Genomic DNA, 15,000 nt, shown 5'->3' on the forward strand with positions numbered 1-15,000 from the left:
ATAGATGGCTCCCTATGTGCTCAGTCACCAAGGGAGAAGTTTGTAAGCCTATGTATTCTCTGCTGACTTCCACTTTCCTTGAGTTTTGGGGAGTTTCCGAATGCATTTAATATTGTTTTTCCTATTGTTCTTGACATTACAAGTAGACCATTATAATGTTATTAACAATACTAATACCAATAAAAAATGTTGTTATCATTATCACCATCATGTTATTAACAATACTAATGGCAATAGAATAATAAAATATCTTTCCAAAAATCAAGTAAAAGGGTAAAAAAGTGAGATAGTTAAGACAAGTAACTGACTTTTTGGTAATCAAGTACTAATGGAATTATCTATGTGTAAAGTCAATCAATAATCAGAGACAGAGCATTCCATGTATTCTTGTCATCCTGATAACAAAGGGTTACAAGATAGACAGATGAGAGAGAGAGAAAAGAAGGAGAAAAAGGAGGAGGATTAGGAGGAGGAGATGAGGAAGAAGAAGAAGAAAAAGAAGGCAGAAAAGAAGGAGGAGAAGGAGAAAGAGAAGGAGAAGGAGAAGAAGAAGAAAGAGGAGGAGGAAGTGAAGAAGAAGAAGAAGAAGAAAGAGAAGAAGAGTTGCAAAATGATACATACCTAGTAAGATCATCTTCAGTTGTGTCCTTCTCTTGTTCAACGTAAGTCCTTTTTGTCTTATAGTCCTTGGTTTCCTCTGCAAGCTTTGGAATCGGGATGATCCTTCCTGTCCGTACTGAAACTCTGACCTTGTCTCCTTCCTCAGTATAACGCCATTCAACCTGAAAATTATGAATCAAGTGAAATATATATTACATAGATTTATCATGGAAAGTGAATCTGGTTAGTCATTTACAGGTAAAATTTGATGTACAACTTACATCTGTCGGTTTGTTGTCTGAAGGGTCCAACAGCGCTACTTGGGACGTCACAAGAAGGGGAGCTTCACTCTGGAGCATCATCCCTGGATAGTCACTGTCAATTGAGATCACTATCTATTACATCTCATTTTAATAATTTTGTAAAATACTGTTTCTGTCTTCATATTTTCATTCCTGTACCTGCCCTTTTACCACTGTAATTTTTAGAATAACACTAAATAAACCATGGTCAATAATAATGTGTTACATTTGATGGTGAAAAGCAGGACAATTAAACTCAAATAATAATTAAAATACAAACGTAAAATCCTCACCCCTTTTTGCCGATAGATCGATAATGGCAGTTGAGGCCTTCTACCATAACCCAGTTTCTCTCCTGAACCACATAATTTACAAGGCCCTGTTTTCCTTTGTCCTTTCCGACCAGAATTTCCACACGATCTCCACTTTCAAGAAAAGGAGAAAATCAGTTTCATAAATACTGCCAAATTTTCAACTGCTTACAAATCGTCATATCATCTTGATAAATTTGAATTAGATTTGTTTTTCTTTTTGATCCATTTATTTTTTCATTTATTGTTAGGACTTACTTGAAAAATGACCAGTCTGTAATGGGCTCAACAAAGACTTTCTTACGGCGTGTTCCTACTCTGTTCTGCTGCGCAAACTGCTGTGTCCAAGGCCGGTTTGTGGTGAATCGGAACTTGGTTCTCTTAACTTCTGTCTGTCTATACTGAATTGCCTTTGGGGTCTTCCAGTCTACCTGTGAATATAAACCAGATTATGTAATTGGTCGTTCAAATAAATTTCAAGTGGTTTTGGATAAAACAGCAAATATAGTTATGAGAAACGGTAAAGTCCAATTTTGAAAAACAATGTGAGTACCTTCATTCACTTACCAAGTATTCATAACATTAATTGTCACATCTAAAACACACCTCTATTCTATAATTCCTCCTGCGGTAATTGTTTGTAAATTTCTCTTGTTATGCTTACATTTTTGCAACAAACCAAGACAGAAAAATTATTATTCGGGTAAATTTGTCTATTTTTTCATACAGCATGCTGCTGATCTTTTCGATAATTATCAACCATATGCACAACCAACCGAGATTTTACAACTGAGAATACATATTATAGGGTGCAACCAGGTTATGAAACAGATACAGCTTGAACTGAGGATAAGCTTGTAACATGTTCCTCGTAAAACTTAACCTTTCTGTGACCTGTATCACTACTTAAAAGGCAAACTCCGCATCATTAATCTAAACACGTACTTTAAAAATCATTATATTCCATTGTAAAACAAATGCATAGGGAAGTCCATTTAAGAACTCATCTTAATCTAATTTGTTTTACTTACCTGTGCCATTGCTCTTTTGATATATTTTTCCGGTAGATTTGACACTTGCTTAGTCATATCCGCGACGCATTTCGCTACAAAAGTTAATCGAGGCATGATGAAAAGAAGAAAATGAAAATGTTTCTTCACGGATTCATGTGTCGGCGAATGAGTGATTGAACACGAATCGCCGCTATTATTTTAAGAGCTTAAATACTTTACCGATATACGTAAACATCTATGTTATACCGTAGAAATGACTCTATTTGGAAAATAGATATTATATACACTATATCAGATGATAATGTAGGAGAGCAAATATTGTTCGGTATTTTGAGATGAGTCCTAGAAGGCAAAATGTAAACATATGATTCCTGCGTGTCCTCGGTGTCTCTTTCAGGCGAGGCAGCGATACTCTTGTGGTATGTTCTAAATTTATGGATGTAAAGGTAACTGATACCCCGTTTGGACTGTCACTGCTGGTTAGACACATTTTGGGACTTCATATGTGGTGATGTCGATCTCATCTATCTCCGAAAGATGTTATAGGCGTATTATATTTTAATATCCTTTAAAGCTGTGAGTTTTGAACATTATTGTTATGACTGTCCACGAGAACATAACACGGGGACTTAAGGAAATAAATTGTATTTGATACAAATAAAAGGTTATTTGGTAAATACCTAGCTTTTTTTTTTTTTTTTTTTAATACGTCCGCCATACGAATCGCGATGGTTTCGGCATCGTTGGATTCCTCTCACCGTCTGCAATGCAAATATGGAGGTATTACTGCGCGGAAGCCCCACATTCTTGGCCCCGATAGCAGGGGAGGGCATGAAAGCTACCAGGGAAATTGCGGGGTATAATGTAAATGATACACACACAATCAGTCACTATGCTGTCTAATGCAGGGGGCTGTTCCCCCTGCGACCACCCCATGGTTAGGTTAACTACGGAACACAGAAAATCCTCCTTGTATTCATGGCAGGCGTGAGGGTACAACTGCCATGTGGGAGTGGTGTTGCCAAATCTGTCCAACGCACTCTCCTGCCCTACTGTGAATAAGTGGATGATTCTGTATGCATCTTTTCCAGCGGTTATGGGAAACGCGACACCTCTTGCGTGACAGGAATCGAGCAGACAGTTAACTTTAAATGAGTTGCCAGATGCATTCCTTCTACTTTGGATATTTCATGCATATTCGTACTTATATTGGATATCTATAACACCCCAATACCTGCCATAAGATATCAAAAGCCATCTTGGATATCATATTCCTAAATACTGTGTACTTATTGGAAAAATAACCAGCACAGTAAAATAACAAGCCGTCAACCGCGATCATTCCCATTACGTCACAGAAGTGGGCGGAGCTTAGAGGCATGTCTCGCCTCCAATCACGAGACACAAAGTGTCTCTTGATAGGTGTCGCGGAGCGTTTCGCGACACTTTAATTGGCACCGGAAAAGATGCATTTTGTTTTCTTGGGTGAGGGTTGGGAGCAGCAGCCCCCACATGGGGGAATGCACATCCCCAGTAGTATATCGTTTATATTTTACCCTGGAATTTCCCAGGTACCTTTCATACTCTCCCCTGCTATCAGAGCCAAAAATTCCTAGAGGAGGTCTGCATTTTAAAAACATAAATTTGACATTATTGTATTATTGGTATATACAACCAAATATAACAGTAATAATCGGCAGAATGAATAAAATCACAATATTAATGGCCAGAAACTCCCAAAGTTTGTATAACAATGTAGGACAAGGCAAGCATTACATTATGACAGCTTTCTCAGCTGAGCTGTGACATCATGCATGAGATGTGTCACTATGATTTGCCAGAGCTCAATCTTGCCAGTCAGATGTAATGTAGATTTTGTTTTCCTTGGGAGTTAGGGAGTGGGAGTTTCTTGTAAGGATCCTTTTCCTGACAGCTAAAAGAATTTAAGCTTTCTTTCAGAACAAAATATGGCTGATTGCACACAAGATATCAACTTGTGCATTGTAAACGACACTTTCAAAACTTGACAAATGTTATAAAATATGAATTTGAAATGGTATCTGGGATGTAGGTAGGGAGTCGTATTTAATTAATATGCCATTATTTGAAGGAAAATTATATGTTAAATAGATTATACCTTTATTTTATATATTATTCAGGCTAGGACCATGGTGAAGATTTGCTTGTCTTTCAGGCTGGGCTTATTGTAGATATACAGACTTATCTTTCCATTGTGCTGAATACTTTTGATGCAGTTTTTGTGTATGATAATGTGTTATGCTTAATAGATAGTATAAGGAATTGATATATTGCTGAGATTGAAGACCCTTCATATTTAAACTTTCTCGCAAACACTGATGCTGCTGGGGATGTTATGTATGGACAAATCATGTCCACAGTGAGTTTAGTTTATCCATTGTACATAAACATAAATGGTTGCAAAACTATTTAGTCACCAGTGAGTCCATCACTTTTCTGATCTACCTCATCTGTTTATCCTTTTCCTTGATATTTGGAAATAATTTATTTTATTTTATATTGTTATAAGTATTGCTCGTAACACTATGATAATTATGATATGCACAGCAGCCCCTTATCTTTATTCTTCAGTTATAAACAGTTAACTCATTAGTTCTTGTTTAAAATGATGTGTTCTTGTTTAGAAATTGTAATCTATCAGAGTAAATGATTCCGGGATGTCCCATTAGTGTAAAGAGAATAACTAATGAAAACTACTCAGCTGGCCAGGCATATGCAAGGATAGTTTCATCATGTTGCTTATTATTCAGGGCTTTGTGCAGGTAAAATGATGCAGGACTTACAATAATAATACAACCAAGAGGTGTATGATCAAATAAGAAAACCTGTCATATCCCAATCCTCTATTTTATAGTTGGATAATGTTGAGTTTTTTTGCCATAATATTATGAAGTGTGGAGACAACTGTGATCAATATTTGTAGTATGCCATATGGTTAAAGAAGTCATAACAAAATCCTGAAGCCCACATAATTGCTTTATGGGAGTCAGAAATCAAATACATTTATACAATTTGTCTCCCCCCTCCCTTCCCCCTCTTAATCTAAAATCCTTATTTTCCATGGGTCCTTCAAACCACTTGGATGGAAGGGGCCCATGGGGTGATTGTTTGACTTATGAACTCACATATTAATGAATCTTTATATTAAAAATATGCATTAGAGTACCAGTATTTGTGACAAAATATTGTATTTGAAATTTTAGTTGTCTAAATTATTAGAATGACATCTCAATAGTGTGAATCATACACATTTATTATGTTTTTATTCATTTATATATATAAATATATATTTTTTACATATATGTTATTTGACTTGATATGTATCCCTCAACTGACAAGATTAGAGATGAAGTGCCCACTATGTCAAATAAGTTGGATCCTGATATAAAGGTCTGACTTGAATATTAATGCTTTGAACATTCTTTGCAGTTTCAAGATGCGGGAAGAACATGAAGAGGAACGTGAAGTGCTTCAGTCCATATATGAAGGGGACAGTAATTTTTCAATGATCAATGAAACCACTTTTCAGTATAAGGTATTATTACTGTTTTCTGGTTTCTGTTCCTGGTAGACTTATTGATGGATAATGTAAACAGACAATATTTATCATGTGAAGAGTAGGCAGGTGTAATATTTGATAATCCCATGCAAATCTTATCCTGAAATAAACCATTATTTTTTTTTTAGTATGGTGATGAAGGAGAAAACAGATCTTTCCTTGTAGAAATTAGTTGGGGTGCAGACTACCCAGATGTTGCACCATCTATTAATCTGGATCTGTTTTATAATAAACACATGTAAGTATGCCTTTGGGAATCATCTTTTAAAATGTAATTTGACAAAGGGTTTGCTTAAAGTTTGAAAGATTTTGAGAATCTTGGTAAATGTTGATAAAACACTCATGCGGTTCAGTGTAACTTCTGCATCTGTTGACTCTTAAGCAACAGCCAACAGACTGTTATCTTGAATAATTTAGCAGTGATCACTTGACCATGTATTTCTATTAAACCTTCCTACAGTATTTTAAAGCCACTATAAGAGTTTATTAAACATTTACCAAAACTTGAATTTTGTATTTTCTTATTTCAGGTATTTTGTTGGTTAGCAAAAATTTATAATTATTAATGCATATTATTTCTGCATTCAAGGTTGACCTTGAAAGATAGGGAGATGAAAGTTGGTTTATCTTATGCATGAAAGAATCGTGTGATATATTTATAAAGCGGCTTTACGTTATGGAATAAGCATAACCAATACATGCTTGAGATGAATTCAAACATTCTCTTTCTTTTCATCAGAGTAAGTACTGTTAAGGAGAAGATCATGTCAGGTTTAAAAGAACAGGCAGAGATTAACTTGGGCATGAGCATGACATTTACTCTGTTTGAATGGCTAAAAGAAGCCAAGGAAGAACTCTTAGAGGAACAACCATCAGAAGCTCCTGTCAATCGGATAGCTGAGATTAATTCTGATGTTGGTCAAATGACATTAAATGATGACCAAGGAGAGGTAAAAGACTACTGGATATATTTGAAAATATATTGTTCTTTTCCATCTGATGCTTTAAATTAATGAGAGATAATTTAATGTTTTATACTTATTTGTGTATTTTTTGGTGTTTGATTAAATATTATATAATTTGTGATTTACTTGCCTGTTGTATGTTCTAAAATCACACAGCCAACAGATACAGTGCTTCTATATACCTTATTTATTACACAAGACACTTGTTCTTCCAGGGTAAGAAAGACAAGAAGGAACAGCTGACAAAGGCGCAGAAGAGGCGAATGTGGGACAGACAGAATGCAGCTGGTGAAAGAGCTCGTGGTTACAACTGGGTAGACATTATCAAACACCTTTCTCAGACCGGGGGCTCCAAAAATGATGGATAGCATTTATTAATTTTAATATTCAAATTATTATTATCATTACTTTTTAGATGACTGCCTAAGAGGAAAATTTGCTTGGGTGGTGTTGAAGGAGGAAGTATTATTTTCTAACAAACCTGTTATTTTTACTACATGCATGAAGGTCTTGTGAAGGATAAATAGGTGAACATATGCACTTGTCACATTAATGATCTGTCAGAGTCACTGTCTGCCAAGTTTGGTTTGTTTGTTTAATATTATTGATCCTACAGTTTTGTATGCAGATTTATGCTGGTAAATTAATAGTCCAATATGTATAAAAGAATTTGTAAAATAGTGAAGATGTTTTATTTGCCTAATATGCCTATTTTTTGTGTATGATCATATTACAAATGGCCTTGCAAAAGGAATGACTAAAAAGATAATACTGATGTTTTTCTTTATTGCTATTGATAGTCTATTTAATTATGCAAATATATACCTTAATATATATCCAAATCACTGCATCTTTATGGAAAGATGGTTTGCTGTATATATATGTCAGAGATGACTGTGAGAATAAAGCCAAGACAACATGTACAACCACATTTATTTCATGTCAGTAATAAGAATATTACACTGGTAAGAGGTACTATGTCATGTTGAATAAGTTATGTGATATAAAATACAGAACACAGTGCAATACACGCATACACGCACAGATGCACGCACACACGCACAGATACATGCACACATGCACAGATGCACACACACACACACACACGCACATGCACACACACACACACACACACACACACACACACACACACACACACACACACACACACACACACACACACACACACACACACACACACACACACACACACACACACACACACACAGTGTGTGTTACACATGTAAATTACATATATTGGTATTTATTGCAGATTGCAAAAATATGTTGCTGCCTTCAGACTTGCATTCATATTTAGGATTGGTTTGCAAAATTCAATACAATACAAAAGTTAGTGTAATAAATGTTGAAATTCCTGCGTATTTTTCCCTAGGATGGTGTACATAATAGCAAGTAATAATAATGATATATCTTAATTCCTTATCATCATACCACCACCACCATCAATGTCATCTGAGAACTTTGTTACTGATGCAGTTGCTACATACTCATAATGATAATATCCTAATTAAAATATGGTAATTAAAGTACTAACAGTAATGCACAGTGGTCATAGCAATAGTAATAAATGAATAATAATAACTAATAACATTGATAAAAACATTCCTTATAGTCACAATTATCATATATCTATTCCATGTAGTTATTTACAATCATTATTGCAATGATAATAGTGTTAACAGAAATGATAGTGGGTGTAATATATATGAAGATAATAATGATGACGTTTTCTTCATGACTGCTCTGAGATTCATGGCTTTAAAATACGATTTGTGATATGCATTTCAGTTGTTGGTGCATAACTTGTGTAGATGTTATTGTGCTTTTTCATGTCCTTATTACAGTGCATCAATAAGAAGCTGGACTCAAGTAAGAAGCCATCATGGTTTATATATGATACAAGGGCAGATTTTAACCTACCTTTAAACATGAAACTAGGTGTCTACTCAACGGTACATAGTGCATAGACAAATTTGTTCTATATTTGTATCCATATTTATCTTACCATGCTATAAGTTCAGGTGTTTCAAGTGTATTTTTTTTGCCAAACCTAAACATGAAACATGAATGCGTCATATATACAAAGCTACACCTTTCAAGCTTCATTAAATTCCGATAGAATTATGCCAGCAATAACTGCTCAATACCTTATCTTACTGGTTCACTGGAGATCTTTGTTTCAAAACGACTTAGGATGAAGAATCATCATTATATGGCAGAATAATTTAAAAGTCAACAGGAAGGAATCTATATATGCTAAATGGATACTTTCGACTAATCCGAAGCAAGTATCTTTGCAGAGTATGCGCTGCAGTGAGTTAATCTGATTAATGAAATTTGCAATTGTACAAAAGGTGAAATTTACCCCTTACTGACTTCTTTGCCTCTACATGACTTAACAACACAGGTATTAAATTGAATCATGTTCCTTTATTTGCGTTACAAAATGATCACAAGTTTTTGGTGATCTTTCCACAAACAATACCATGAATAGCATGTCACACAAGCATCATCGCCCAGTAAACGCATGAAAAAACGAACACGGACACAGGAACGGCCACCAAACGGGTGAAAATGAGAACAGAATTCGGCGACATGTGAGGTCGTCTGAATTTCCCTCTCGAAGGGGCAATGTAGAATACTTTCCCATCGTCCAGAACCTCGACTACGACGTGGATCATGATGATGAAGAAGAGTAAGAAAGTGCAGAAGAAGAACCAGACGTCTATCATCTTCACGTAAGCCGTCTTAGGGAGCGAGGAGGACGTTTGGCTGAAGAAAGTGTAGAGGACGAGTAGCGTGGTCAGGCTCACAGAGAGACGAACCTGCGAGGATTTTCGTCTACGTTAATGACGTATCCATACTTGTTGTTTGTTACAGAGTAAGCCTTATTGTGGCTTAGGTAATGCGCCCTATATTCTGTAGACTTGTTTCTTTTATAGTATATAATACGGAATCTGTAAAATCATGTCCCACACATAGAAAATTGGGAAGAGAATCATAAAAAGAAGTATGAAGACAAACACCGACTGCAGGATAACAGTTTTCGTTTTATGCCTGAAAGCAGGAAAAAAGGAGAGGACTTAATGTGGTCTTCATAGATAAGGAAAAAGCGAAAGACACGTATGGAAGTGTTTGGCAGAAAAGGAAAAACCAGAAAAAAGTTAGGCCAGTGTTAGATAAGGATCAAGGAACAAGGACTCAAGGTGTTTATTGAGCTAGAGGGGGCAGTGGATAGGTGATGGAAGCCTATAGAACAGTGAGTCCAAACTTTTATTTTTTATTTTTATTATTATTATTATTATTATTATTATTATTATTTTTAGACTAGCGATCCCTTTCTCAATCTCTTATACATACGCGACCACCCGACATCAGCCGTTCTATTCATGATTTTCCCATTATTTTCAGTAATCTGTGCAAGCTTTATTTACCTGTTATATTTTATCCTTTGAAGACTTCATAGTACATTCTTAATAACAACACTTACAAACACAGCAAATGGCCTACAATATGTATTCCCAGGGCTTCGTGACGCCCCTGAGGACCCTCTAAAATCCCTTGGGGATCACGTCCCACCGGTTGGGAACTAGTTCTATAGAATATAGAGGATTAAAAGTCAGGAGTAACATCGAACATCTAAAATTTAACGCCGAAATTTTGGCTAAGAATATGAATAAAGTGAACACATCAAATTATATATCATCTACAAAAGCGGGAGATAAGGAGCTGGAAGTAATACCTCATCCAGTGTCCCGCTAGTTGGGGTAACTTGAAACAGGTATTTTACAATATTTAGAAAATTAATGAGTAAAAAAAAAAAATAAATAAATAAAAAAATAAAAAAAATAAAAAAAAATAAATAAATACAAGACATTCAAACCAGTAAGGTGTGGAGCTGAAAGGAAACCCATGGGAATAAATGATATAGATGAAATTACGAAAGTGGATGTGTGGAATACGATATGAAAAGATAAAAGGAATGACTGAAGTATAAGGAAAAAATACTGCAATGGTATGGAGAAGTGATGAAAATATGCATATGTAAGAAAGTGTCATGGAAATGGAAGGGGATGGGAAGCGAGGCGAGGATGACCTAAGAGAAGGTATAAGAATGGAGTGGATGGCTGCAAAGTAAATAATCCGAAAATAGGTGATGGATAAGGGCCATTTAGGTGGGGGTCCTAATCACTTGCGAGACAAGAGACTCGAGCAGTAGTTAAGGTGTTTTAAGGCGTCTGAGGCCACTGAGTATATTTATAATATTAAAAATACCACCCATGATGATAATAACATATTAAGTATTAACGAAATTTCACGAAACGCTCGTTTGTTTTAGAATATTCTACAATTTTGTTGAGTCAATAGTGTGACTGATCGCAGTTTAAGATTTGTAACTGATTGTACACCTAAAACAATAAGCCAATTTTTCCCCAATACAATTCAGTCGCCCTGACAAAAGAGTAACAGAAAAGGAGTCAAGTGTTAGATATGTATACACTATTAATTAGGCCAATCAACAATTTTCATTGGTTTTGAGTAAGTATTAATTTTAAAACGTAAACGGAAAGCATACTCTGTTAAAAAGGGATCTGAATCTCGTTAATTTTATTCGGACCTACATGCGCAGTATCCTTTGTATACAGAAATATCCGAATCCCAAACAATTTTGAGTGTGAGAAACAAATGAAAAAAATATGAGAGCAAGAACGCAAGATAACGACAATTATACATCAGGTATGTAGATGTGTAAATAGACATAGCGAAAAAGAATGCGTAGATATATAAAAAGACAGAGACATAAAAGAAGACAAGAACCAGGGGACGCATTGAAACACTAGATAGTGTCTGCAGCATACTTACATCTAGCTTCTCGAGTCTGACGAAAAGTGTGCAATAACCCACGGCAAGCAACATGGCGGAGGGTAAATACACAGACAACATGATCAGCAAGTAACGTCTCGTCAGTGTAAATTTGACCTGTCAGCATGATGGAAGCAGATAGAAATGATGTGAAAAAATGTGAAAGCGGCAGACGAATTGTTGTTAACAAAATTAAAAGTCTGATAATCAATAATAACAATGCGTGTTTCGTTTCTTGAAGGGAATGTGAATCAAGATTCTCTTGAATTTATAATTTTCTGTGAATGAAGTTTCTCTTCAAAACTATTTTCTATTTTAAAGGTCGAATTCTTTCTTTAGATCGAAGTAAATTTTCCCAAAGTTGTATATCACGCTTTATGACAAAATCTTTTGATATAACTGTGGCAGCAAGACATCAGAAACAATTACAAAACATAATAAATCAAGACTGTAAAGAAACAGAACAAAAGAAATTAAGCAGGACAAATACCTGTAATCGACTTTCACGATACTTATCATCTTCATTAGCCTTTACAACGAAGCGGTCAACAATATAAGTAGAAATATCTGCTTGTTGATCAACCGTGACATTTGATTTGTTTGAGGCGAAGCTGACGAGCTCTTTGCTGACCGAAGCCAATTGCACCAAGACCTTGCAGTCCTGAGCATCAAGAGGATAATAAAAGACATCAAACTTGCAATTAAAGCTGCCGCTGTAGTGTTGGCTCTGCACAATCACAGCCGCGGTCCCGGCATACACCTGGCCTGCGAATCGAAGGCGCAAGGGGATTTACTTAGAATTTTATATCGCCGTTTGCTGACAAATATGTCTCTGCTTACACACGTTGATTGAATACTTGGCAGATTGTTATACACGGGCCTATGGTTGCCCAAGGCGATGAAAACTGTTATTCATGACTATGCACGTATGTAAATAATAATGATAGAATAACAATTGTGATTCATTAACTTACTCATGTCTACAGTGTTGAAATTTACAGGAAGGGGATCGGAAATCTTTTTGACAAAAAGGTTTTCCTCGAGCAAGTTCAGATCACCTCCCTTGATGTTCGGAAACTTCAAGCTCGGTCTCCAAGTTTGGTTAATATTACCGGCAGACATCATATTGGCGTACATGTCTTCGTCTAAATTATAATACTTAAATCTCGTTTCCATCCACGTTAACTGAATCACGAATTCTAGCTGAATGGCTTCCAGAACGTCATCAATTTCCAAGAAACGAACGAACTGGAACAAGACATCGGGTTCGAGAGGGTTGCCGGGTTCCTCCGCGTTCTTGGGAGGTTTGAAGGAGCGGTAACCTTCGGGAACTTCTAGGATCGAACAGTTGTCTTCGTCTGTCTCGTCATCGCAGTCATCTTTGGCGTCACACCGAGCCTCTACGTCGATGCATTGCCCGCTGTCGCACATGTAGTGCTTTTCCCCGCAGGCCGACAGACTCATTTCCGTCATGGTGTCAGCGGCCTTGTCACACATCGGTTCAAGGAGCTGCCAAGTATGCCTCCCCAAGGGGTACAGATTGCTGGTAGCGAGGTCCAAGAGAGCAAGGGTTTCATTCGAGACGGTGTCGTAGAGGACCCACTGAGTGTCAGCAGATTTGAAAATCATGAAACCATAAAACCCGTGGAAATAGGGTTTGTTTCGGACATAACCGCGCGTTTCGAACATGGTTTCTGTCTTCATTTCGACGCACATTCCTCGGAGGTATAGATGCGCATGCTGTGATTCCTCACAAGGAACACACGCTTTCTCGTTGTCAAAACAGTTGTAGTCATTACAGTTGCCTGTTACACCGTCTTCTATTATGCAATTTTCTATCCTCGTGTTGTCTGGTTGGCCAACTGTCCAGATTATGTCCGTTACAATCTTTCCGTCAGAGAGTCGCCTCCACGTTCCCTCTTCTTGCTTGTCTGTCAGACCAAGCCACACGTTCTCTTTATAGCCGCAGAATTTTTGGCTGTGCAGCGTGTTGTTTACTTCTTTAGCGTTCTGCCTGTTTGTAGGTCCATACATCATTAACCCAACTAAACCGCACATCTGGACAGACTCGCTAAAAGTGCGCACTTCGGGAAAAACAATGAAATTTTCGTCGCGGGAGCAAAGGTCTGAAAGAGGAACGCTACTTTCATTAGCATTCAGGAGTTCCACGTCGTCTCTGTCGCTTGAGAAAATGTTTCCATGCAGCAGCCTCTTGCAGTCCGCCATGGCTGCGACATCTGACTCTCCTATGCCGTAGTTCCACACGCTGATTTGGGTAACATAGCCTTTGATTATCTGCTGACTATCCATTCTTCGAGACAGACCATCTTGTTCTTGTCCAATAATGAAGGTTCCGTTGAGAGGCAACACGCGGTCATTTACCTCAATGGGCCCGCTCGCCAGTGCTTTGCCATTTACATAGACGGTGTAGGTGTCTCCGGATAACACGTGGCAGTAGTGGCGCCACTGCTGCAGCGCCATCGGCAACTTCACGCTTTCGATGGGCTTCTGCGGTTTGTTGTTGTACCTGAAGAAGTGTGCATCATCTACAATATCTGGAAGGGGAAACCACGCTATATTTGCTAAAATTCGGTCTGCTATTTTATATTGTCTTTAGAATTTGAAGCATAATTACTACTCTGTCGTTTAGCCAAAGGAGTAACTGATTTCTTTGCTTAAGACTGAATTCCATTTTGCCTGAATGATCATGAAAATCTTTTTTTTACATTGACCATTCATTGCCTTCATTTATTATCTGCAGCAGTATTGTCTTGATCTAAAATTCTTCTGTGAAAGAAAAATGAACAAACTTAGAGACTAATAAATTGACAAAGATTGGTGATTAACAATATTTCCTGATAGTCAGGCAAGCTTGCATTATCCTTGAAAACGTTGGAAAAACTACAACTAAAATTGTACAAAAACGATCACACTTATAAAGCTGATCTTCGGTCTTCCAATAAATCACTCACTCCTGAGTTAACAATGGTTTCATTAACTACAATGCTTTTATTGCGTTCTTCCTGGAATTAACTCGGCAAAGCAAATCTGATATAATTGCAGCTACCAAATATTGCGCTAATTGATCATTGTGCTTAAACATAACCTTTTGAAACGATACTGAAACTGTTTATACTAGGTTCTTCGCCAATGTAACATTTGTTCTTGCACGCGGAGGAGGAGCAGGTGACGGTACAAGTGAAAAATAGTATTGTGAATTATTCTGCGTGTTCAGGGAAATCGTTATGAGTGTTGATTAGTATATATCCTTGATTCATTCAGAAATCCATATCACGTCAAAAGACAAAAAAGTAATCTAAAGATTTT

At 36.8% G+C, this 15,000-nt stretch overlaps 3 protein-coding genes across 4 annotated transcripts in view; 1 reads left to right on the forward strand and 2 right to left on the reverse strand.

Annotated features, from left to right (window-relative positions):
- Positions 1–2,411, reverse strand: part of mRpL24 (mitochondrial ribosomal protein L24) — a 3,458-nt gene extending 1,047 nt beyond the window's left edge. The window contains exons 1-5 of the mRNA XM_027369276.2: positions 2,245–2,411; positions 1,472–1,644; positions 1,196–1,327; positions 882–975; positions 622–782 (exon numbers count right to left, since the gene is read on the reverse strand). Of these exons, the coding sequence (XP_027225077.1) occupies positions 622–782; positions 882–975; positions 1,196–1,327; positions 1,472–1,644; positions 2,245–2,340 (656 nt within the window). The 5' untranslated portion in view covers positions 2,341–2,411. The remainder of the gene's footprint in view (positions 1–621; positions 783–881; positions 976–1,195; positions 1,328–1,471; positions 1,645–2,244) is intronic.
- Positions 2,412–2,491: 80 nt separating this feature from the next.
- On the forward strand, positions 2,492–7,470 carry LOC113817250 (RWD domain-containing protein 4). 2 transcript variants are annotated; one of them, XM_027369277.2, is made up of 5 exons: positions 2,492–2,645; positions 5,695–5,800; positions 5,953–6,062; positions 6,564–6,774; positions 7,005–7,470. In XM_027369277.2, exons 2-5 carry the CDS (start codon positions 5,702–5,704, stop codon positions 7,155–7,157), a joined length of 573 nt encoding a protein of 190 aa, XP_027225078.1. In that variant the 5' UTR covers positions 2,492–2,645; positions 5,695–5,701; the 3' UTR covers positions 7,158–7,470. The 2 variants fall into 2 exon arrangements, with proteins under 2 accessions (XP_027225078.1, XP_027225079.1); XM_027369278.2 differs by having other exon boundaries at positions 2,563–2,672.
- An 86-nt stretch (positions 7,471–7,556) lies between these two features.
- The window catches only part of LOC138861793 (uncharacterized), a 14,663-nt gene continuing 7,219 nt past the window's right edge, over positions 7,557–15,000 (reverse strand). The window contains exons 5-8 of the mRNA XM_070121633.1: positions 12,648–14,228; positions 12,164–12,438; positions 11,674–11,790; positions 7,557–9,635 (exon numbers count right to left, since the gene is read on the reverse strand). Of these exons, the coding sequence (XP_069977734.1) occupies positions 9,309–9,635; positions 11,674–11,790; positions 12,164–12,438; positions 12,648–14,228 (2,300 nt within the window). The 3' untranslated portion in view covers positions 7,557–9,308. The remainder of the gene's footprint in view (positions 9,636–11,673; positions 11,791–12,163; positions 12,439–12,647; positions 14,229–15,000) is intronic.

Source organism: Penaeus vannamei, chromosome 5 (genome assembly GCF_042767895.1).
Source record: "Penaeus vannamei isolate JL-2024 chromosome 5, ASM4276789v1, whole genome shotgun sequence".
Lineage (NCBI taxonomy): Eukaryota > Metazoa > Arthropoda > Malacostraca > Decapoda > Penaeidae > Penaeus > Penaeus vannamei.

Excerpts from the sequence above, each read along its gene's own strand:
- LOC113817250 (XM_027369277.2), top strand. The coding sequence starts at position 5,702 with ATGCGGGAAGAACATGAAGAGGAACGTGAAGTGCTTCAGTCCATATAT. Across the intron at positions 6,063-6,563 it reads CTGTTTTATAATAAACACAT|AGTAAGTACTGTTAAGGAGA; the intron begins GTAAGTATGCCT and ends TCTTTTCATCAG. Across the intron at positions 6,775-7,004 it reads TAAATGATGACCAAGGAGAG|GGTAAGAAAGACAAGAAGGA; the intron begins GTAAAAGACTAC and ends TTGTTCTTCCAG.